This window comes from Lipophrys pholis, assembly GCF_963383615.2.
Source record: "Lipophrys pholis genome assembly, chromosome: 18".
In the NCBI taxonomy this organism is placed as follows: Eukaryota; Metazoa; Chordata; class Actinopteri; order Blenniiformes; family Blenniidae; genus Lipophrys; species Lipophrys pholis.
Window position 1 is genome coordinate 7,827,711 of NC_137646.1, and position 25,824 is coordinate 7,853,534.

Genomic DNA, 25,824 nt, shown 5'->3' on the forward strand with positions numbered 1-25,824 from the left:
TCATCTGGCCAATGATCTCTGTTAGATAAGGCTGGCTGACCGGCTCAAACTGCTCTAGCTCAGCAGAGCATGAGACAGAGGTAGAGGGGTCATAAGCAGGACTGCTAATGAAGGTCCTAATGTCCACAACCTTATAGTGAAGTAGCTCCGGAAGCTCTCACACACCACTGAGGAGTTTTCTGAAGCTCTCACACCTCTGAGGAGTTCTCTGGAAGCTCTCGCACACCTGCCGTAGTCTTGTTGTTGGAACGCTGTCCTGGGCCAGATGCGTCGTTGGAAGACTATATGAACATTAACCACTACTTGTTGTAGCTATACTGGTACTCAGCTAGCCTACTCATACAAAACAGACAGGGAGAGTGGAGCTGGATGCAAAGTAGAGTTTTATTGCTAAAACCCGGTTCTCAGATCAGTCCCCAGACAGACACAAACGATCAGACACAATTGCTAGGCACGATCGAACACAAAAATAAGTCGCTTGGGCTTAGTTCTTATATACACTGAAGAGGGTCCTCCCTCCTAAACAGGTGCTACCCATTTCTCTTGATGAAGGTCCTCCTTTCCGAACAGGTGCCGCCCATTTCTCTTTTTGCCATTACAACATTAGTGCGAAAATAACCGTGTCTTATTAGGGCATGTTTGGGAGGCCCCTCCCATCCTTATTTCATTCTTTTGACGATACTAATGGTGTCTTCTGTTTGGTCCTGTCTGGTCTATTTTGGGCTTCTTCCAGCATCTACAGCAGACTGATTGGACTGCTCTACCAACCGAGCCCCATGAAAGATGTCAAACCCCATCGTCTGCATGTAAATTAAATCACTGACAGTATTACAGAAATCTTCCTGCAGTTCCAAACTTTTTATTTACATAAAGTGTATCCAAATCATTAACATCACAACAAGAATTCACTTTTTGAATTCATTCAATATTTGCTTCTTCCCATCAGTCCGTCCAGTCTGAGGGATTATCATGCAAAGTACAAAAATATACAAAGCTGATTGACTGCATTTGTTTTTCAATTAAAGTAACTGCTGTTCCCAGCCTGTCCGCTGGAAGTTGAATTCTTTCAGTAGGCGGAGAGGTCACAACACAAAACTGCTCATAACAAAGGGATTCCTGAAAGCTGGCGAACTTATGATTGTTGGAGAAGCGGCATTAGCATTAAAGCTGTACAATGAGGGAGAGTTTGTGAAAACCTGCCGTAACTACTTTGATGGCAAACTCCGTGGCAGATCCCATTACAGATGACAGTTTCTTAAAGACAATATCAGGTAGCGCATAATATATTTTAGAAAAAGGGGATTAAATGTGAACATTTTCATGATGTACTTGCATTTTTTGTGCCTTTGCAGGGTTTTTTTTTTAAAGGACGTTAAGACGTTATTTTACTTATTGGCCCAGTTGAGTTAAAATCCGGCTGTATGCGTTGTTGTGCAGTCCAGATCAGACGTGGAAAACTGCCCTGTACTTTTCTTTCTCATGTTCACGTGTGTCTGCCAGAGTTTATCTTCACAGTAATGTAGTGAAGGAATCCACAGGGTTTCTTAGGGTACAGCCGAAAGGACTGAGCAAAAAAAAGGTTGTGAAACAGTGTTGTGCAACAAGAGCAGGCGATCTCAATGATCTCTTTCATAAATTAAATTTATGGACTATAAAAGCTAACTTTTCAAAACATACAAATCATAAACACGTATACACTTGTTCTTTTGATTTAAAAACAAAAAACGCAAAAAAAAAAAAGTTAAACACCTTTAAACTCCTTAAAGTAGCTTCAGTCTTCAGCCGGATAGTCATCTTCGTGGAGTTGGAGCAGTTTTCTTTCAGGTCTGCGTTAGCTCTGGATCTTCATATTGTGAGTTCACCAGTAAAATGACATTAACTGGGCTGTTTGTGGCCCATGTTCTAATGAGAGTTCGACACAGACGGCTTCCTCAAAGCAAACAGAGGCTACTTTTGAGAAGTGAATATGTTGGTTCATTGTTTGGGTGCTATGACTGAATACAGAGGCAAAAAGTGTTGTATCTGTGCACTTAGTCTAATTAAACAAAGAAACCAAGAAATAAATTGTGAGAGAACATAAGCAGCTGCTGTGAAAAGTTTAAATAGTTTGGAGTAATCAGCTTTTTCAACATAAGGTGACTAAAAGCAGAGTTTTTGGGATCCCTTCAAGCTTCCCAGGAGCCTCTGATCTGAGGCCTGTTGATTCTCATCTGTGGAAATAAAGACAACAAAAGGACAACAATCAGAATGAGAGTGAGAATGTATTGAACAGCACAAAGCTCCAGATTTTCACTGCCTGTGATCACTGACCGGCTGGTTGTGGGGTCGGTCCGGTGGGGTAAACTGTGACAACCCCCTGTTAGGAAATGGAGTTTCTGTCTCAGTCGAAAGCGAGGTGTTCACTGAATAGGGCCGGGTTGTCTGGTAGAGTGGAGCCGGTTGTCCATTTTCACCTGGATCCTCACTGGAGAAGGCTGATTGATCATGTGTGAGGAAGGATATTTAGAAATCATGTTAATCTTCATGGACCTTAAAAAGGACAAGACCTTATTTCAATCTTCAATAAAATAAATAGGTTGAAGGGGCTTTGGTGGTGATTAAAGTCTTAGACACGTCAAAGATTAACAACAAAATTGACTTGATTACATTTGTATTTGTCATGCAGTGTCAGAAATTTCCTATCAACCCTTTCATGCACAAAAATGTCCCATTGACTTTCACTAAAGCCACATTTTTTAATCTCACTGTTGGTCCAGTATAAAACCATGCATCCTGTAGTCCTGGAGGTTCAGCATCCTGCATGTTCTAGCTCTCTCCCAGTTGATAATAATAAGGACTCCTTAACGGGCTCTTGTACAATTTTAATGAAGAGTTCTTCATTAGATTCAGGTGTGCTGAAGCTGGGGGACATCTAAAGCATGCAGGACCCTCCAGGACCAGAGTTGGACACCCCCGGTTTAATGGAAGCCATGTGAACTATTAAACAATCAAATACATGAAATGGCAGTTCAGTAATTAAAATTTGTACATTTGTGGTAATCCTGTGAAGGATTAAATATGTTTACGTGATAAAAGAAGAATTAATGCAAAGGTTTCATCACACACACTTTAAAACAGTCAAATAATCAGCAAAATAATACATTTCATCAAAGGTTATGAAAGAAGTTGAGCCTGAATAATGATGTTAATGTGACTGGAGATTAAATACTGACCAGCATTGATTGTACTGATTGCACTGTTGGATCTGGTCCATTCAAAGTCTTCATTCAGCCACTGGTTCACCAGCTTCTCTTTCACGTCTTTCTTCCTGTGGAATCAGATATTATTGGGTTTATATATATATGTCACCCACAAAGCAACACATAGCAATCTTGTCTGTGTTATGAAAGTAAACTGTTAACCAGGAAGCTTGAGTTATACGTATTCATTCATTCATTTCCGGGTCGCAGGGGTGACAGTCTGAGCACTGTCACCCAGATTGCCCGGCGTGGGACATGAACCCACTACCCTGAGATTGTGAGTCTCATGCTCTACCAACTGAGCTAGCCGGGGGACTACGGAGTTATACGTATTTTAAGCAAACTAAACAAATGTTACGGTCCAGAGGCCGATGATTGCTAATTGAAAGAATTGATAACCGCAATGAATGACTTTCATAATGAGTGAATGGTCTGCGGGGTTTTGATTTGGTGGAGGGTCTAGAGAGCGGGCCTAGAGGGGCAGTGTTTGAGGAGCTGGACTGTGGAGGGAGTTGAGTGGAGTGAGAACAGATCTGGAGAGCATGCTGAGAGTTAGCGGCTCGCCAGCCTTGTTCGGTTCTGCCGTGGTTACGGCCCACAGGAAACATTTGCTTTATTGAAAAAAAGTCTGAGTTTGAAGACCATTCCCGCTCTTTCTTTCAGCGACAATACCGCTGCATCAGTGTGGAGAGAAGCTAAGCTAACATTAGCAGCTAACGGATGTGAAACGAACGTTTCATTCTAAAAACTGCGAAATGGAATCGTGGATAAGAGCACAGCTGTGTGTGAAATATCCACAAAGAATTTACACATCAAGAAAATCAAGTCTTTAGTGTCAGGTCAATGCTAACATGTAGCCACCAGCTAACACTAAACATATCGCCACGAGCTAATGCTACACATGAACTTGTTAGATTTAGACTGCACAGAATAATTACAAATAATAATGAATGAGTAAAGATGATTTGGAAGTGTTTGTTTCTCCTGTTGTGAAGCAGTACCAACATGTCAGCTTACTTTGTTTGCTTGCGTCTGTTGGTCACCACATAAACAGTCAGAGATGCAACAACCAGCAGCAGGAAGAGGAGCGTCACACTCAAGCCAGCATAGAAAGCTGTCCTCTGGATCGGAAACTGACAGTCATCGCCCATATACCAAGTGGAATCCAGATCCAGACACCTGAGAATGAAATAAAGCAGCAAAAAAAGAAAAACAATGAATTCAAAGTGAATATTCGCCAGGATAAAAAAAAAGGAACTCTATGGAAGAAACACTCTTCAAAAATGGAGACAGTGTTTTAAAATGGAAAAAAGATATAATTAAAAAAGAAACATCAGAGACAGTAAAAATGAGAAAGGTTGGATGAGGTAGCTGTTATGGATGACCACCAGTCACTTTTTTGTGTGCTGCACAAGTTAAAAACTCACAAGTTTGGTCATATAGGCCGCATTCACACTAAAGGTCTTGATGCTCAAATCCAATGTCTTGCTGAGACCCCATATTTTGCGTGACTCAATCACGTGAAAAACTGTGATTGTTCAGACTACATTTTAAACGCTTCCATCAGACTGCAGTGTGAACGTTATCCAACCTCAGAGTGAATGCATGCACAGAAGGCGCATGTCACGCCTAGCACACTGTTTACAAGGTAAATATGGATGCCACACCTGTCCATGCCAGGGGCCTATACTACGAATCTGGATTTCCTCTCACCGAGGTAACTTCAGAGATTAACTTGGGGTTTTGAGTACTGCAAACGCTTCCGACCCCGACAAATAACTCAGGATATTTAACCTACTCCTGAGCAGGTTATATTCTGGACAAGATCTGTGAGTGTAAAAGCTCCGCCTTCTGACCAATCAGATCTCTTGGAAAATGACATGCCCATTCTTAGAAGGCCCTGATTGGTGCACGGATTCAGAACAGAGAGCAGCACTTAGAGAGTTTTTAGAGAAATCTTTTTAACATTATGAAATAAAGTCTCGTCACTGAGGCTTTGAAGGACGTCTTTGTTCTTGTTCTTGATTTGTTCCCAAGTCTGTTTGGTTCCACAAGGGTTGCATTTGTAATATTGATAACAATAACAATGGTCATGCCTGACAGAACTGCAGAAACATTCATTCATGGAGCGCACATCTACTCATGTCTTCACAGTGAAGAATTAATATTCCAATGCAAAACATGCTCACACAGAGGAAACCCATAACAACTTGATGGAAAATATAAACTAAAAGAAGAGCAGTGAGGAAGCGCTGCCTGAAACGTTTCTGTGGTCATAAAGTGAAATTGAGTGGTCACAGTGCTGTGCCATTTATATTATCAAATTAATTCATATCGGATAATCTCATCAAGTCAAGGCATTAACAAGTGGGGAATTTCCAGGCTTTGGCTGTGACAACAGTGCTGCTTTTAGCCTGGACGATGTGTTTGAATTCTTCATATAAAGTCTATAAAGTCAGCTGCTCTGCAAGGTTTCTCCGTGTGTGTGTGTGATTGGTCAGATGCTGCAAACTCCACCCCTCCCATGTGAACGTGCACTGATCCTGAAGGGAAACCCCTGGATTAAATTACCAAGTTGTTAACCTGCTTTGTGTTAAAGGTTATCAGAATTGCCCATGTCTGGGTAAGTTAACCCAGGTAACAGAAAGATATCCTAGGGAATGTGTATCCCAGGTCGTAGTATCTCAGATCTAATTCACTGTTTCCAGCCCAAAAACGATGTAAAACTCACCCACCTCAATAAAACCAGCCCAAATCTCACCCTCTGTAGAAATCATGTTAAAACCGTAAAACTAATATAATGAACACATCATAAGCACACAACTGCACTAAATATATAAAGAAAAAAGTTACAAGAATTTGGCTCCACAAATAGGAGAGACCTGGCTGCCCCATCTGGCATCACTGGTCAACTCGTGACTATCCATGTTGAAGTGGTAGAGCAATAGGAGCCAACAAAATCCAGGCAAAATGACGCAGGAAAGGAGGAGATTGAGAAAGAAAGAGATCACGTCTTTTAACATTTTGGCGAAGCCTGGGGATGGACTGAGGCAAAAAAAATCAGCGCTGGCATTTTTGACCTGTGAAGCCCCTTTTTATTTAGCTTCTTTCCTCCTTTTCAGAAACGGGGTTCACAGGTGGAGGCATTGTTGTCCTGGGTGGTGACGGCGTCTCCCTCCTGTGTGATGTGCTGCGCACCCCTGGTCTTGCCTTATCTGCCGTAATTGTGTGATTATCCGTACCACGATTGGTATTATGAGGCAACATAGTTCTCTGGGTGAATTTCCCAGGTTGGCATTGTCTGGCTTTTCGTGTCTGGAGTAATACATATTGCCACAGCTCCAGTAAATCTTACCTCCCTGGTCTTACCACACAACATTATTGAGGTTGTAATGGGTGATGGTGACATACTGGAGTGCAATATATTATATATGTTCCTAATATTGTGTCCCCACTAATATATGGAAATGGGTTGGACTAAGGTATAAGGAACACACAGCTCAATTTAATGCACTCAAGTACACCACCACCATCAACTATGACCTCAATAATACACAGACTCATGACAATGTCAAACTAAAAATATGTAAACTTAAGAATGCATGGCATGGCATAGCAGTTGTATGTGATTGCATTAGATTGCACAGGTGTACCTCATGCAGTGGCTAGTGAGTGTATCTCTACATATAAAATTAATTAATTAGTATAATAAAAAAATGTTTAAGACTAATAGTTACCAGTCATATTTCTTTTGCATACTAACATATGTGACTGCCAAACTGCACATGACATGGCATAGCAATAGGCTTGTTTGCTCTATTACATTACTAGGTCTGGTACGTGTCTGCATGCAAAAACAATGTTTTTGTTTTGACCTAAATTTGTCTTCAAAATGTTGCTCTCTCTCAGCTATCTTCGTCAGTAGTGCTGCTTACAGGTCTGTCATGCTTGTTTTTATTACTTACCCCTCTCATCCTCTTGCTGACCAAATACCGCTGTTATTTTGGTGCATTTGGAGGCCTCTGCTCCCAGTGCTTCTATTTGTTTTCATTGTTGCTTTTAAGTGCCACCAGGGCGTTTTTCCCCAATCGGTGTCTTTCCATGATGTTGTCAGACTCCTCATCTAACCTCGGGTCACTTGCTGTGAGTCTGTGACTCTGTTAGCCATGCCCATCCAGGAACTGGGTGATTGACAAGCCCTGATTGACAGTTAACCAATGGGCTGTGCTGAATAGACAGTCAGCCACACTACTGGACTATACGCTCACTGGCCACTTTATTAGGTACACCTGTCCAACTGCTCTTTAACACAAATTTGTAATCAGCCAATCACATGGCAGCAACCGAATGCATTTAGGCATGTAGACATGGTCAAGACGATCTGCTGCAGTTCAAACCGAGCATCAGAATGGGGAAGAAATGTGATTTAAGTGACTTTGAACGTGGCTTGGTTGTTGGTGCCAGACGGGCTGGTCTGAGTATTTCAGAAACTGCTGATCTACTGGGATTTTCACCCACAACCATCTCTTGGGTTTACAGAGAATGGTCCGAAAAAGAGAAAATATCTAGTGAGCGGCAGTTCTGTGGGCCAAATGCCTTGTTGATGCCAGAGGTCAGAGGAGAAAGGCCAGACTGCTTCGAGCTGATAGAACGGCAACAGTACCTCCAATAACCACTCGTTACAACCGAGGTATGCAGAAGAGCATCTCTGAACGCATTACATGTGGAACCTTGAGGCGGAGGGGCTACAGCAGCAGAAGACCACACCGGGTGCCACTCCTGTCAGCTAAGAACAGGAAACTGAGGCTACAATCCCCACAGGCTCACCAGCAGTGGACAATAGAAGATTGGAAGAACGTTGCCTGGTCTGATGAGTCTCGATTTCTGCTGCGACATTCGGATGGTCGGGTCAGAATTTGGCGTCAACAACATGAAAGCATGAATCCATCCTGCCTTGTATCAACGTTTCAGGCTGCTGGTGGTGCTGTCATGGTATGGGGGAGATTTTCTTGGCACACTTTGGGCCCCTTAGTACCAATTGAGCATCGTGTCAACCGCCACAGCCTACCTGAGTATTGTTGCTGACCATGTCCATCCCTTTATGACCACAGTGTACTCATCTTCTGATGGCTACTTCCAGCAGGATAACGCGCCATGTCATAAAGCACTAATCATCTCAGACTGGTTCCTTGAACATGACAATGAGTTCACTGTACTCAAATGTCCTCCACAGTCACCAGATCTCAATCCAATAGAGCACCTTTGGGATGTGGTGGAACGGGAGATTCACATCATGGATGTGCAGCCGACAAATCTGCAGCAACTGCGTGATGCTATCATGTCATTATGGACCAAACTCTCTGAGGAATGTTTCCAGTACCTTGTTGAATCTGTGCCACAAAGGATTAAGGCAGTTCTGAAAGCAAAAGGGGTTCCAACCCGGTACTAGCAAGGTGTACCTAATAAAGTGGCCGGTGAGTGTTGGTCACATAACTGGCCAGCCAATTATGTCGGGTGGGGACCTGTCGACCAGCCTCAATTGACAACGGCCTACAGGGATAGTGCCCAGTATGCCAGATGGCCAGTCCACCACCAGAGCCGCTTCCTCCAGCACAGCGTAGTCATGGCAGCCACATCTCAGTGACGTGAAAGTTACATATTTGTGACAGGATCGTTCAGACGGCGGTCGCGTTGAAAAACATAAGATACATATCCGATTTGGTACCACATAAGATCGAGGCCTGGGCCTGGTGTAAAAAAATTGGAATTGCAACATTCATATAGTCACAAAAAAGATTGGATATGGGTCACTTGTGAGCAGATAATTGGAATTGGGTCACATTGACTTACAGTGTGAGGGTGCTCTTATTTGCTCAAAGGGAGGGTCTCTTTCTTATCCGATTTATCCTCCAGAGAAAAAACAACAAAAGAACAACTGTCATGAACAGACCCTGAAGTCAACTTACTTGCATGTACGTCCAATATCCCTGTGCACGGTGCAGATTCCCTGATTATTGCAGGGTTTAGAAGCTGAGTGGCGATTGTCACATAGAGTCACACAACTATATCCTTTCTCGTCCTTATGAACCTGGTAGTATTGTGAAGTAGTTCCACAAACATCTGGAGGGAGACACAAAGACACTTGTGTTAGTTTGATCAGGTCATAAATGTGCACTATTGACACACAACTGCACCACAGCGTGTTTAAGATTCAGCAACATGAAGACATTGCTCTGTAGTGGACTGGAGACATGTCCACTGTGTACCCTGCTCTGTCCCTCAGCTAGCAGGGATTGGCTACTGCAAACCAGTTTAGAAGATGGATGGATGGATGGATAAATGGACACCTGAGCCATAAAATGACGCAACAGACATATTTTGAGCCAACCTATTTTCTAACACCAGCCCTCTTTTTAACATCAGGATAAACATCTCACGTTTCTCAGAGATTTATATAGATATAATATAGCATGACATTACCTGAACGAACACCAACTTCTTACTACTTGTACTACATTAGTCAAATACAAACCATCATCTACCAGTCCCCATGTCTCTTTTATACACACACACGCACACACTCTTTACCTTTACTAGAGACATCCGTTTCAATACATTTGGGCTCTTCAGTGACATTAAATGGACAATCTGAAAATTGGTAAAAGAAAGAAGACATCTGATCAGTTACATAAACATGATCTAATCTTTCAATTTAATAAAGTTCAGATTTCAGAGATTGTTCAGATTGTTCTGTACTTTACCTGTGCAGTTGACAAGGCCTTTATTAGCCGTCTCAATAGCATCAAAGCTTTGTCCATATATATCTTCAATGCTGCCATTATTTGGCAATTGCAAGATGACTTCATGTGTGACACTAACACTGAAACTGAAACAATGTCAAAAATTACAATTACAAGATGCGATTTTCTCACGTGTTTGCATGTTCTCCATTCACCTGCAGGATCTTACCCAGGATTGTACCCAGGCTTTGTTCCACAATCTAAAGATGTGTTTGTGGCAGAGAGGTGGAGGCAGCGCACCTGATTCGCATCAGGTGCCATTTACTTCTCTGATTATAAAGGAGGAGTCCGCTGGACACAGGTGTGCCAGGTGAAGACACAGCACAAACCTGAGGCCACATTTACATGTACCTTGGTATTTAAAAAACTGAGATATTTCTCTGCGTTATTACCTCACTTTTACACATAAATGTAGCTATGAGTCTTCCCAAATGATGATTCCTGAAAACTGTGGGGATTTAGAAAAACGTCGTGTTTTTTTCCAGGATTCTGATTGGCTATCATGACTTCAAGCTTCTAGTTACACTGCCCCCTACAGGTTTGGCTGCTCATAGCAGCTCTGAACCAAGTGGATATGCGATCCGTGAAAATGAAGATATTCTTTGTGAACATAGAGGAGGAAATACAGTATCTGTTTTCTTGAAAGCCTGTGTACATGAACGTGGCCAGAGAGAGGAGCACTGTATGTGTCTGAAGAGTGTTGGTGTAAGTATGGTGACTGAAAAGTCAGTGTACGAGCCTCCTCTGTGTGTGAACCTGCAGGTGGCAGGCATGTCTGCCACAGTGTGTTTGTTTGAGTCTGACATTGATTTGATGTGGAGTAAATTGAGGGGTCTTTTGTCCAACAACAGGCACATATAGAAAAATTCTATATCTTATTTTCCTTCATATATGGCAGTCCCTCTGTTTATCCCTCAGTTTAAATTGCAAGTCTTTCAGTGGGTTTAAGTTAAAGGGGACATATCATGCTAAATCCACTTTTTTAGCCCTTAAATGCATGTTGTTGTATATTTAGAGTGTTTAGAAGTACAGAAAAGTTCAAAGTAGTCTCTTCAGGTGCTCCGTTGATATCTTTATATTCTGTTTTGGTCATATTTTGCGATCCGTTTCGATTTTTCTATTCTCTATTACGTTTTTTGAACAATGACGTCACAGTATTCTCAGCGGAACTGCCAAATTAGGACATCGACATTTCGAGCAATCCGCCATTTTTGTTTCTCGCTGCGATTTTGTAGTCCAACCGAAGTTACGAGAGGATAAGTCGAAATGTTCGGTTGTTGGATGTAGTAACCCACAAGCTTCGTTACACCGTCTCCCAGCATCAGAACCTTTTCGAAGTGCCTGGTTGAGTTTTATTTTTCACAGAAATGTACCCACATCTGTGGGTAAGGTCATTTTTGTGTGCGCGAATCACTTTAAGGACGACTGCTTCAGCAACCTCCGCCAGTATAAAGAAGGATTTGCCGAAAGACTTGGTCTGATTGAGCGGTCAGTTCCTTCTATCTATGGAGACGACGAACAGAGCACTTCGGTAAGCTGTATATAACGCTAAAAAGTGTGATGATAAGACGTCCCTGTCATTGTTTTGTTAGCATTAGCAGTTGCACCGTCTTCATATGTTAGCGCTGTGTGCTCGTTTTAGATTATAATGTAACTTCTGTGTTAAATAGTCGTTGTAATACAGGCAGTATTGTAGTAGTGGGCATGGATGGAGAAGTTAGTGTAAATATAGAACCACACCATTGCGTTACATCCATATGAAGACGTTGTTCAGGTGCATCATCGTCATTTTCATCTCGCTCCGCCGGGTCCGACTCTGGCTCCAACATGTATGGCTGGATGGACAAATCTTCCGTTGTTGACATTTTGTAAATAATGTGTGAATATAAAGTTTCTGCGCCGCTAGATAATTGTATCTGTTCTATCAAACTACAAAGAAGGCCAAACAGGGTGGCGTTGAACCGAGTGTCACCTCTGCAACCTGGAGAGGAGGCGGGGTATGAAGTGTCTCATTTGCATTTGAAGAGACCGCCCCAAAACGAGTTGCTCTCAGAAGCACATCAGAAAAGGGGTAGAAAAGGGGCCTGTGGAGTTCTAATAATGAGGAATTCAGACCCAAGCATTGCAGTTCCGCTTTATATAGACCACAACTGTATGATTTATATGTAAAAAGGAAGGATTTAAAAGCATGATATGTCTCCTTTAATTTTGTTAGCCCACCCCTGTAGAAAACAGAGCTCAGTAATGACAATTTTCCATTTGGGTAAGACTGCTAACTTGACAATTGTTCTTGACAATTATTGAAAACCCGGAGAGTAAGGGATACCACACACACACACACACACACACACACACACACACACACACACACACACACACACACACACACACACACACACACACACACACACACACACACACACACACACACACTTTGATGAAATATTTGAATTTGTGTGAAGAGCAACAGACACCTCTTAACAACTCTGTCAATAGCAGAACATGTTACAATTCATGACGTATTTCTTCGTATTGTATCAGTGCATTTATTTACCTTTCAGTTCTTGGTTTGATGACTTCTTCTGAAACTTTCATCTGAAATGAGAACACATTTATCTATGACTTGTGTTCATATTTAAGGAGCCTACAGATTTATATGCTGTTGAGAAAAGTTGGAGTGCCTTTACTTACCACCGCCACAGTGTTATCTAACATTCTCCTCATTGGATGTCCTCGGCTGAGAAAACAAGAAGCCACAAGATGATAAAATTCTTCTTTTGGGAGGAAGGAAAGTCAGCGCAATATTACAATGACAACTTCAATTCACCACATTTAACAGGAAAAATATAGTAACCATTTACCTGATGTTTGTCACGATGACACCTTCCAGGTTTGATATCATCTTTAGACGGTAATATGTCATCATCTGAAATGGTGATAAAACAGTGTTTTAGAAAGACAAAAAGTATAATGTATATATATGAGCATGTATGTTTGTAACTCCCCACTTTCTACCCTGTTTAATGGCTCCAGCAGGAAGGTATCTGATTGGCTCTAAATTTACTCTATATCAGTGATCTACAGGAGCCTAAAGAAAAGCAAAGGGTGCTGGAAGTGATGGTGAGGCAATCACTCCCAGAGAGTCATGATGGTATAATCGTGTCTTTGTGGATTTGCATGAAGGGAGAAAGATCTGAAGGAGACAACGTCTACCAAGACTTTCAGCTATTTCCTCAAACATGTTTTAAAAACCTTTATTGTATGTTGAAGTCAATGGTGGTCACAGAGTTTCCAGTTTACAATAAAAGGAAAAACTAGACAATAATGTGAAAACATACTTATTGTTGGTTGATGCACTATAAAGTAATGTAAGATACATAAAAAGCCAAAGAAAGAGAGAGGTTTTTAAGAAATCCCTAGTTTTTTGTTGTTTGATTTACCAATGTGGTGAACCGTTGAACAAAATCTGTGTATTCAGGTGTTGTTGGATTAGCAAGGTTTTCATCATACTCCTCTTCAATGACCACATTAACTTCGACTGACCTCTCCAATGTATCTGAAAAAAGTTCAAAATGAAACATGAGTTGCAGTTAAGAGTTGAGAAAGCAAATACTCAAAATGATTTGAGAGGAAGCGAAGAAGAAACTTTGAATGAGGGGACATTACCTGCGATAACATTTTCAAGATATTGACAACGGTCTCCAGTGAACCCAGGAGGACAGACACAGCTGGTTCCGTTAAAGACAAATTCAGGGGGACAAACAGGTGGAGTGCTTGGAATTGGTGTAGAAGACTGTGATGTTGTGCTGTTGGTTGTCTCAGACTGTGGAGTAGTTGATGCTGAACCACTTGACGAGGTTGGCTGTGGTGTTGAATCAGTAATACCAGGATTGGTGGATACTACTTCTGTAGTACTGCTTTGGTCAGATGTTGAAGTACTGTCTGGAGACTGTGTTGTTGTCAGAGCTGTGGGGGTAGTTGTAGTTGATGCTGTATCAGCTGAAGATGTTGGCTGTAGCGTTGAGTCAGTACTACCAGGACTGGTGGATACTGCTTCTGTAGTAATGCCTGGGTCGGATGTTGAAGTACTCTCTGGAGACTGTGTTGTTGTCACATCTGTAGTACTATTTGTAGTTGATGCTGAGCCACTTGACGATGTTGGCTGTGGTGTTGAGTCAGTACTACCTGGACTGGTGGATACTGCTTCTGTAGTACTACTTTGGTCAGATGTTGAAGTACTGTCTGGAGACTGTGTTGTTGTCACATCTGTAGGAGTCGTTGTAGTTGATGCTGAACCACTTGACGAGGTTGGCTGTGGTGTTGAGTCAGTACTACCAGGACTGCTGGATACTGCTTCTGTAGTAATGCTTGGGTCGGATGTTGAAGTACTCTCTGGAGACTGTGTTGTTGTCACATCTGTAGGACTATTTGTAGTTGATGCTGAGCCACTTGACGATGTTGGCTGTGGTGTTGAGTCAGTACTACCAGGACTGGTGGATACTGCTTCTGTAGTACTACTTTGATCAGATGTTGAAGTACTGTCTGGCGACTGTGTTGTTGTCACATCTGTAGGAGTAGTTATAGTTGATGCTGTACCACTTGACGATGTTGGCTGTGGTGTTGAGTCAGTACTACCAGGACTGGTGGATACTGCTTCTGTAGTACTGCTTTGGTCAGATGTAGAAGTACTGTCTGGAGACTGTGTTGTTGTCACATCTGTAGGAGTAGTTATAGTTGATGCTGAACCACTTGACGATGTTGGCTGTGGTGTTGAGTCAGTATTACCAGGACTGGTGGATACTGCTTCTGTAGTACTACTTTGATCAGATGTTAAAGTACTGTCGGGAGACTGTGCTGTTGTCACATCTGTAGGAGTATTTGTAGTTGATGCTGAACCACTTGATGAGGTTGGCTGTGGTGTTGAATCAGTACTACCAGGACTGGTGGATACTGCTTCTGTAGTAATGCTTGGGTCAGATGTTGAAGTACTCTCTGGAGACTTTGTTGTTGTCACATCTGTAGGAGTATTTGTAGTTGATGCTGAGCCACTTGACGATGTTGGCTGTGGTGTTGAGTCAGTACTACCAGGACTGGTGGATACTGCTTCTGTAGTACTACTTTGGTCAGATGTTGAAGTACTGTCTGGAGACTGTGTTGTTGTCACATCTGTAGGAGTCGTTGTAGTTGATGCTGAACCACTTGACGAGGTTGGCTGTGGTGTTGAATCAGTAATACCAGGATTGGTGGATACTACTTCTGTAGTACTGCTTTGGTCAGATGTTGAAGTACTGTCTGGAGACTGTGTTGTTGTCAGAGCTGTGGGGGTAGTTGTAGTTGATGCTGTATCAGCTGAAGATGTTGGCTGTAGCGTTGAGTCAGTACTACCAGGACTGGTGGATACTTCTTCTGTAGTAATGCTTGGGTCGGATGTTGAAGTACTCTCTGGAGACTGTGTTGTTGTCACATCTGTAGGACTATTTGTAGTTGATGCTGAGCCACTTGACGATGTTGGCTGTGGTGTTGAGTCAGTACTACCAGGACTGGTGGATACTGCTTCTGTAGTACTACTTTGGTCAGATGTTGAAGTACTGTCTGGAGACTGTGTTGTTGTCACATCTGTAGGAGTATTTGTAGTTGATGCTGAACCACTTGACGATGTTGGCTGTGGTGTTGAATCAGTACTACCAGGACTGGTGGATACTGCTTCTGTAGTAATGCTTGGGTCGGATGTTGAAGTACTCTCTGGAGACTGTGTTGTTGTCACATCTGTAGGACTATTTGTAGTTGATGCTGAGCCACTTGACGATGTTGGCTGTGGTGTTGAATCAGTACTACCAGGACTGGTGGATACTGCTTCTGTAGTACTACTTTTGTCTGATGTTGAAGTACTGTCTGGAGACTGTGTTGTTGTCACATCTGTAGGAGTCGTTGTAGTTGATGCTGAACCACTTGACGAGGTTGGCTGTGGTGTTGAGTCAGTACTACCAGGACTGGTGGATACTGCTTCTGTAGTACTGCTTTGGTCAGATGTTGAAGTACTGTCTGGAGACTTTGTTGTTGTCACATCTGTAGGAGTATTTGTAGTTGATGCTGAGCCACTTGACGATGTTGGCTGTGGTGTTGAGTCAGTACTACCAGGACTGGTGGATACTGCTTCTGTAGTACTACTTTTGTCTGATGTTGAAGTACTGTCTAGAGACTGTGTTGTTGTCACATCTGTAGGAGTCGTTGTAGTTGATGCTGAACCACTTGACGAGGTTGGCTGTGGTGTTGAATCAGTAATACCAGGATTGGTGGATACTACTTCTGTAGTACTGCTTTGGTCAGATGTTGAAGTACTGTCTGGAGACTGTGTTGTTGTCAGAGCTGTGGGGGTAGTTGTAGTTGATGCTGTATCAGCTGAAGATGTTGGCTGTAGCGTTGAGTCAGTACTACCAGGACTGGTGGATACTGCTTCTGTAGTAATGCTTGGGTCGGATGTTGAAGTACTCTCTGGAGACTGTGTTGTTGTCACATCTGTAGGACTATTTGTAGTTGATGCTGAGCCACTTGACGATGTTGGCTGTGGTGTTGAGTCAGTACTACCAGGACTGGTGGATACTGCTTCTGTAGTACTACTTTGATCAGATGTTGAAGTACTGTCTGGCGACTGTGTTGTTGTCACATCTGTAGGAGTAGTTATAGTTGATGCTGTACCACTTGACGATGTTGGCTGTGATGTTGAGTCAGTACTACCAGGACTGGTGGATACTGCTTCTGTAGTACTGCTTTGGTTAGATGTAGAAGTACTGTCTGGAGACTGTGTTGTTGTCACATCTGTAGGAGTAGTTATAGTTGATGCTGAACCACTTGACGATGTTGGCTGTGGTGTTGAGTCAGTATTACCAGGACTGGTGGATACTGCTTCTGTAGTACTACTTTGATCAGATGTTAAAGTACTGTCGGGAGACTGTGCTGTTGTCACATCTGTAGGAGTATTTGTAGTTGATGCTGAACCACTTGACGATGTTGGCTGTGGTGTTGAATCAGTACTACCAGGACTGGTGGATACTGCTTCTGTAGTAATGCTTGGGTCGGATGTTGAAGTACTCTCTGGAGACTGTGTTGTTGTCACATCTGTAGGACTATTTGTAGTTGATGCTGAGCCACTTGACGATGTTGGCTGTGGTGTTGAATCAGTACTACCAGGACTGGTGGATACTGCTTCTGTAGTACTACTTTTGTCTGATGTTGAAGTACTGTCTGGAGACTGTGTTGTTGTCACATCTGTAGGAGTCGTTGTAGTTAATGCTGAACCACTTGACGAGGTTGGCTGTGGTGTTGAGTCAGTACTACCAGGACTGGTGGATACTGCTTCTGTAGTACTGCTTTGGTCAGATGTTGAAGTACTGTCTGGAGACTTTGTTGTTGTCACATCTGTAGGAGTAGTTATAGTTGATGCTGTACCACTTGACGATGTTGGCTGTGGTGTTGAGTCAGTACTATCAGGACTGGTGGATACTGCTTCTGTAGTACTACTTTGGTCAGATGTTGAAGTACTGTCTGGAGACTGTGTTGTTGTCACATCTGTAGGAGTATTTGTAGTTGATGCTGAGCCACTTGGCGATGTTGGCTGTGGTGTTGAATCAGTACTACCAGGACTGGTGGATACTGCTTCTGTAGTACTACTTTGGTCAGATGTTGTAGTACTGTCTGGAGACTGTGTTGTTGTCACATCTGTAGGAGTATTTGTAGTTGATGCTGAGCCACTTGACGATGTTGGCTGTGGTGTTGAATCAGTACTACCAGGACTGGTGGATACTGCTTCTGTAGTACTACTTTGGTCAGATGTTGAAGTACTCTCTGGAGACTGTGTTGTTGTCACATCTGTAGGAGTCGTTGTAGTTGATACTGAACCACTTGACGAGGTTGGCTGTGGTGTTGAATCAGTAATACCAGGATTGGTGGATACTGCTTCTGTAGTACTACTTTGGTCAGATGTTGAAGTACTGTCTGGAGACTGTGTTGTTGTCACATCTGTAGGAGTAGTTATAGTTGATGCTGTACCACTTGACGATGTTGGCTGTGGTGTTGAGTCAGTACTACCAGGACTGGTGGATACTGCTTCTGTAGTACTACTTTGGTCTGATGTTGAAGTACTGTCTAGAGACTGTGTTGTTGTCACATCTGTAGGAGTCGTTGTAGTTGATGCTGAACCACTTGGCGATGTTGGCTGTGGTGTTGAGTCAGTACTACCAGGACTGGTGGATACTACTTCTGTAGTACTGCTTTGGTCAGATGTTGAAGTACTGTCTGGAGACTGTGTTGTTGTCAGAGCTGTGGGGGTAGTTGTAGCTGATGCTGTATCAGCTGAAGATGTTGGCTGTAGCGTTGAGTCAGTACTACCAGGACTGGTGGATACTGCTTCTGTAGTAATGCTTGGGTCGGATGTTGAAGTACTCTCTGGAGACTGTGTTGTTGTCACATCTGTAGGACTATTTGTAGTTGATGCTGAGCCACTTGACGATGTTGGCTGTGGTGTTGAGTCAGTACTACCAGGACTGGTGGATACTGCTTCTGTAGTACTACTTTGATCAGATGTTGAAGTACTGTCTGGCGACTGTGTTGTTGTCACATCTGTAGGAGTAGTTATAGTTGATGCTGTACCACTTGACGATGTTGGCTGTGGTGTTGAGTCAGTACTATCAGGACTGGTGGATACTGCTTCTGTAGTACTGCTTTGGTCAGATGTAGAAGTACTGTCTGGAGACTGTGTTGTTGTCACATCTGTAGGAGTAGTTATAGTTGATGCTGAACCACTTGACGATGTTGGCTGTGGTGTTGAATCAGTACTACCAGGACTGGTGGATACTGCTTCTGTAGTAATGCTTGGGTCGGATGTTGAAGTACTCTCTGGAGACTGTGTTGTTGTCACATCTGTAGGACTATTTGTAGTTGATGCTGAGCCACTTGACGATGTTGGCTGTGGTGTTGAATCAGTACTACCAGGACTGGTGGATACTGCTTCTGTAGTACTACTTTTGTCTGATGTTGAAGTACTGTCTGGAGACTGTGTTGTTGTCACATCTGTAGGAGTCGTTGTAGTTGATGCTGAACCACTTGACGAGGTTGGCTGTGGTGTTGAGTCAGTACTACCAGGACTGGTGGATACTGCTTCTGTAGTACTGCTTTGGTCAGATGTTGAAGTACTGTCTGGAGACTTTGTTGTTGTCACATCTGTAGGAGTATTTGTAGTTGATGCTGAGCCACTTGACGATGTTGGCTGTGGTGTTGAGTCAGTACTACCAGGACTGGTGGATACTGCTTCTGTAGTACTACTTTTGTCTGATGTTGAAGTACTGTCTAGAGACTGTGTTGTTGTCACATCTGTAGGAGTTGTTGTAGTTGATGCTGAACCACTTGACGAGGTTGGCTGTGGTGTTGAATCAGTAATACCAGGATTGGTGGATACTACTTCTGTAGTACTGCTTTGGTCAGATGTTGAAGTACTGTCTGGAGACTGTGTTGTTGTCAGAGCTGTGGGGGTAGTTGTAGTTGATGCTGTATCAGCTGAAGATGTTGGCTGTAGCGTTGAGTCAGTACTACCAGGACTGGTGGATACTGCTTCTGTAGTAATGCTTGGGTCGGATGTTGAAGTACTCTCTGGAGACTGTGTTGTTGTCACATCTGTAGGACTATTTGTAGTTGATGCTGAGCCACTTGACGATGTTGGCTGTGGTGTTGAGTCAGTACTACCAGGACTGGTGGATACTGCTTCTGTAGTACTACTTTGATCAGATGTTGAAGTACTGTCTGGCGACTGTGTTGTTGTCACATCTGTAGGAGTAGTTATAGTTGATGCTGTACCACTTGACGATGTTGGCTGTGGTGTTGAGTCAGTACTATCAGGACTGGTGGATACTGCTTCTGTAGTACTACTTTGGTCAGATGTTGAAGTACTGTCTGGAGACTGTGTTGTTGTCACATCTGTAGGAGTATTTGTAGTTGATGCTGAGCCACTTGGCGATGTTGGCTGTGGTGTTGAATCAGTACTACCAGGACTGGTGGATACTGCTTCTGTAGTACTACTTTGGTCAGATGTTGAAGTACTGTCTGGAGACTGTGTTGTTGTCACATCTGTAGGAGTCGTTGTAGTTGATGCTGAACCACTTGACGAGGTTGGCTGTGGTGTTGAATCAGTAATACCAGGATTGGTGGATACTGCTTCTGTAGTACTACTTTGGTCAGATGTTGAAGTACTGTCTGGAGACTGTGTTGTTGTCACATCTGTAGGAGTAGTTATAGTTGATGCTGTACCACTTGACGACGTTGGCTGTGGTGTTGAGTCAGTACTACCAGGACTGGTGGATACTGCTTCTCTAGTACTACTTTGGTCTGATGTTGAAGTACTGTCTAGAGACTGTGTTGTTGTCACATCTGTAGGAGTCGTTGTAGTTGATGCTGAACCACTTGGCGATGTTGGCTGTGGTGTTGAGTCAGTACTACCAGGACTGGTGGATACTACTTCTGTAGTACTGCTTTGGTCAGATGTTGAAGTACTGTCTGGAGACTGTGTTGTTGTCAGAGCTGTGGGGGTAGTTGTAGTTGATGCTGTATCAGCTGAAGATGTTGGCTGTAGCGTTGAGTCAGTACTACCAGGACTGCTGGATACTGCTTCTGTAGTAATGCTTGGGTCGGATGTTGATGTACTCTCTGGAGACTGTGTTGTTGTCACATCTGTAGGACTATTTGTAGTTGATGCTGAGCCACTTGACGATGTTGGCTGTGGTGTTGAGTCAGTACTACCAGGACTGGTGGATACTGCTTCTGTAGTACTACTTTTGTCTGATGTTGAAGTACTGTCTAGAGACTGTGTTGTTGTCACATCTGTAGGAGTCGTTGTAGTTGATGCTGAACCACTTGACGACGTTGGCTGTGGTGTTGAATCAGTAATACCAGGATTGGTGGATACTACTTCTGTAGTACTGCTTTGGTCAGATGTTGAAGTACTGTCTGGAGACTGTGTTGTTGTCAGAGCTGTGGGGGTAGTTGTAGTTGATGCTGTATCAGCTGAAGATGTTGGCTGTAGCGTTGAGTCAGTACTACCAGGACTGCTGGATACTGCTTCTGTAGTAATGCTTGGGTCGGATGTTGATGTACTCTCTGGAGACTGTGTTGTTGTCACATCTGTAGGACTATTTGTAGTTGATGCTGAGCCACTTGACGATGTTGGCTGTGGTGTTGAGTCAGTACTACCAGGACTGGTGGATACTGCTTCTGTAGTACTACTTTTGTCTGATGTTGAAGTACTGTCTAGAGACTGTGTTGTTGTCACATCTGTAGGAGTCGTTGTAGTTGATGCTGAACCACTTGACGACGTTGGCTGTGGTGTTGAATCAGTAATACCAGGATTGGTGGATACTACTTCTGTAGTACTGCTTTGGTCAGATGTTGAAGTACTGTCTGGAGACTGTGTTGTTGTCAGAGCTGTGGGGGTAGTTGTAGTTGATGCTGTATCAGCTGAAGATGTTGGCTGTAGCGTTGAGTCAGTACTACCAGGACTGCTGGATACTGCTTCTGTAGTAATGCTTGGGTCGGATGTTGATGTACTCTCTGGAGACTGTGTTGTTGTCACATCTGTAGGACTATTTGTAGTTGATGCTGAGCCACTTGACGATGTTGGCTGTGGTGTTGAATCAGTAATACCAGGATTGGTGGATACTACTTCTGTAGTACTGCTTTGGTCAGATGTTGAAGTACTGTCTGGAGACTGTGTTGTTGTCAGAGCTGTGGGGGTAGTTGTAGCTGATGCTGTATCAGCTGAAGATGTTGGCTGTAGCGTTGAGTCAGTACTACCAGGACTGGTGGATACTGCTTCTGTAGTAATGCTTGGGTCGGATGTTGAAGTACTCTCTGGAGACTGTGTTGTTGTCACATCTGTAGGACTATTTGTAGTTGATGCTGAGCCACTTGACGATGTTGGCTGTGGTGTTGAGTCAGTACTACCAGGACTGGTGGATACTGCTTCTGTAGTACTACTTTGATCAGATGTTGAAGTACTGTCTGGCGACTGTGTTGTTGTCACATCTGTAGGAGTAGTTATAGTTGATGCTGTACCACTTGACGATGTTGGCTGTGGTGTTGAGTCAGTACTATCAGGACTGGTGGATACTGCTTCTGTAGTACTGCTTTGGTCAGATGTAGAAGTACTGTCTGGAGACTGTGTTGTTGTCACATCTGTAGGAGTAGTTATAGTTGATGCTGAACCACTTGACGATGTTGGCTGTGGTGTTGAATCAGTACTACCAGGACTGGTGGATACTGCTTCTGTAGTACTACTTTGGTCAGATGTTGAAGTACTGTCTGGAGACTGTGTTGTTGTCACATCTGTAGGAGTATTTGTAGTTGATGCTGAGCCACTTGGCGATGTTGGCTGTGGTGTTGAATCAGTACTACCAGGACTGGTGGATACTGCTTCTGTAGTACTACTTTGGTCAGATGTTGAAGTACTGTCTGGAGACTGTGTTGTTGTCACATCTGTAGGAGTATTTGTAGTTGATGCTGAGCCACTTGACGATGTTGGCTGTGGTGTTGAATCAGTACTACCAGGACTGGTGGATACTGCTTCTGTAGTACTACTTTGGTCAGATGTTGAAGTACTATCTGGAGACTGTGTTGTTGTCACATCTGTAGGAGTCGTTGTAGTTGATGCTGAACCACTTGACGAGGTTGGCTGTGGTGTTGAATCAGTAATACCAGGATTGGTGGATACTGCTTCTGTAGTACTACTTTGGTCAGATGTTGAAGTACTGTCTGGAGACTGTGTTGTTGTCACATCCGTAGGAGTAGTTATAGTTGATGCTTGACCACTTGACGATGTTGGCTGTGGTGTTGAGTCAGTACTACCAGGACTGGTGGATACTGCTTCTGTAGTACTACTTTGGTCTGATGTTGAAGTACTGTCTAGAGACTGTGTTGTTGTCACATCTGTAGGAGTCGTTGTAGTTGATGCTGAACCACTTGGCGATGTTGGCTGTGGTGTTGAGTCAGTACTACCAGGACTGGTGGATACTACTTCTGTAGTACTGCTTTGGTCAGATGTTGAAGTACTGTCTGGAGACTGTGTTGTTGTCAGAGCTGTGGGGGTAGTTGTAGTTGATGCTGTATCAGCTGAAGATGTTGGCTGTAGCGTTGAGTCTGTACTACCAGGACTGCTGGATACTGCTTCTGTAGTAATGCTTGGGTCGGATGTTGATGTACTCTCTGGAGACTGTGTTGTTGTCACATCTGTAGGACTATTTGTAGTTGATGCTGAGCCACTTGACGATGTTGGCTGTGGTGTTGAATCAGTACTACCAGGACTGGTGGATACTGCTTCTTTAGTACTACTTTGATCAGATGTAGAAGTACTGTCTGGAGACTGTGTTGTTGTCACATCTGTAGGAGTAGTTATAGTTGATGCTGAACCACTTGACGATGTTGGCTGTGGTGTTGAATCAGTACTACCAGGACTGGTGGATACTGCTTCTGTAGTACTACTTTGGTCAGATGTTGAAGTACTGTCTGGAGACTGTGTTGTTGTCACATCTGTAGGAGTATTTGTAGTTGATGCTGAGCCACTTGGCGATGTTGGCTGTGGTGTTGAATCAGTACTACCAGGACTGGTGGATACTGCTTCTGTAGTACTACTTTGGTCAGATGTTGAAGTACTGTCTGGAGACTGTGTTGTTGTCACATCTGTAGGAGTATTTGTAGTTGATGCTGAGCCACTTGACGATGTTGGCTGTGGTGTTGAATCAGTACTACCAGGACTGGTGGATACTGCTTCTGTAGTACTACTTTGGTCAGATGTTGAAGTACTCTCTGGAGACTGTGTTGTTGTCACATCTGTAGGAGTCGTTGTAGTTGATGCTGAACCACTTGACGAGGTTGGCTGTGGTGTTGAATCAGTAATACCAGGATTGGTGGATACTGCTTCTGTAGTACTACTTTGGTCAGATGTTGAAGTACTGTCTGGAGACTGTGTTGTTGTCACATCTGTAGGAGTAGTTATAGTTGATGCTTGACCACTTGACGATGTTGGCTGTGGTGTTGAGTCAGTACTACCAGGACTGGTGGATACTGCTTCTGTAGTACTACTTTGGTCTGATGTTGAAGTACTGTCTAGAGACTGTGTTGTTGTCACATCTGTAGGAGTCGTTGTAGTTGATGCTGAACCACTTGACGATGTTGGCTGTGGTGTTGAATCAGTACTACCAGGACTGGTGGATACTGCTTCTGTAGTACTACTTTGATCAGATGTTGAAGTACTGTCTGGTGACTGTGTTGTTGTCACATCTGTAGGAGTCGTTGTAGTTGATGCTTGACCACTTGACGATGTTGGCTGTGGTGTTGAGTCAGTACTACCAGGACTGGTGGATACTGCTTCTGTAGTACTACTTTGGTCTGATGTTGAAGTACTGTCTAGAGACTGTGTTGTTGTCACATCTGTAGGACTATTTGTAGTTGATGCTGAGCCACTTGACGATCTTGGCTGTGGTGTTGAATCAGTACTACCAGGACTGGTGGATACTGCTTCTGTAGTACTACTTTGATCAGATGTTGAAGTACTGTCTGGTGACTGTGTTGTTGTCACATCTGTAGGAGTCGTTGTAGTTGATGCTTGACCACTTGACGATGTTGGCTGTGGTGTTGAGTCAGTACTACCAGGACTGGTGGATACTGCTTCTGTAGTACTACTTTGGTCTGATGTTGAAGTACTGTCTGGAGACTGTGTTGTTGTCACATCTGTAGGACTATTTGTAGTTGATGCTGAGCCACTTGACGATCTTGGCTGTGGTTTTGAATCAGTACTACCAGGACTGGTGGATACTGCTTCTGTAGTACTACTTTGATCAGATGTTGAAGTACTGTCTGGTGACTGTGTTGTTGTCACATCTGTAGGAGTCGTTGTAGTTGATGCTGAACCACTTGACAATTTTGGCGGTGGTGTTGATGCCCTAACTTCATTTGGCGATCCATCTTGATCATCGATTGAGAAAAAATCTAAGAGAAAAATTGTATCAAACATTTCTGATTAAATTTAATGACACGAACTTTCCATATTTTCATTGTTGCTCAAACAAATTATATTGTGCTTTCATTTATATTGCAGTACTTTGTTAATAAAAATACACAATACAATATTAATTTCAATTGTCACAAGGTAATTCATTTCAGAAAATCATGTAAATAATCACAATCTTGAATTTGAGTAACAACCAGCGTTGTTGACCAGCATGCTGGAGATCCAGGAGATAAGGCTACATTTACTGGAACCCCTCTGGCTGTGTGGAGCATTAAAAAGTCAGACCAAGAGCAAATTAATCTGTGGACAACTCTCAATTTATTCTGTTACAGAGGACGTCAACCTCAATCATACACTGGAAGTTATTACCTTCGCCAACGAAAGTTGTGATTGGTTAGATTTTGGAATGCTAACGGCTCACCGTAAATTCCCAAAATCTGCGAAACTGCCATAAAATGTCCCAGTTATCTCCTTTCATCTTATCACATGAAATTTCCTTTGAAATTTTCTAGTAATAATAGCACTAATACATCACCCAGAAAGGCTCTGTCGGGCCTGACGTGTACCTCAAAACACTTCTTTCTAGGCAGTGAAGCAACACATAGCATAGTGCGAAGTATGCAGACCACAAGGGCTGTGACTGGTCAGCTAAACCACATGGGGCATGTTGAGAAACTCCACACGTGATCCATATAAGCTTGTTGTAAATGTGAACTTCATTGGAAAAGCACCTTTAAAT

General features: G+C 43.1%; 1 protein-coding gene across 1 annotated transcript; it reads right to left on the minus strand.

Moving 5' to 3' along the window:
- Positions 1 to 365: 365 nt before the first annotated feature.
- Positions 366 to 15,659, minus strand: LOC308124057 (uncharacterized protein). The gene is made up of 12 exons (XM_080486853.1): positions 13,706 to 15,659; positions 13,480 to 13,595; positions 12,901 to 12,965; positions 12,731 to 12,776; positions 12,594 to 12,634; positions 10,001 to 10,125; positions 9,828 to 9,887; positions 9,206 to 9,359; positions 4,257 to 4,418; positions 3,213 to 3,307; positions 2,311 to 2,474; positions 366 to 2,210 (listed from the first exon to the last, which is right to left on the minus strand). The coding sequence occupies exons 3-12, from the start codon at positions 12,963 to 12,965 to the stop codon at positions 2,166 to 2,168; spliced, it is 957 nt and encodes a 318-aa protein (XP_080342979.1). The 5' UTR covers positions 13,480 to 13,595; positions 13,706 to 15,659; the 3' UTR covers positions 366 to 2,165.
- Positions 15,660 to 25,824: the final 10,165 nt, after the last annotated feature.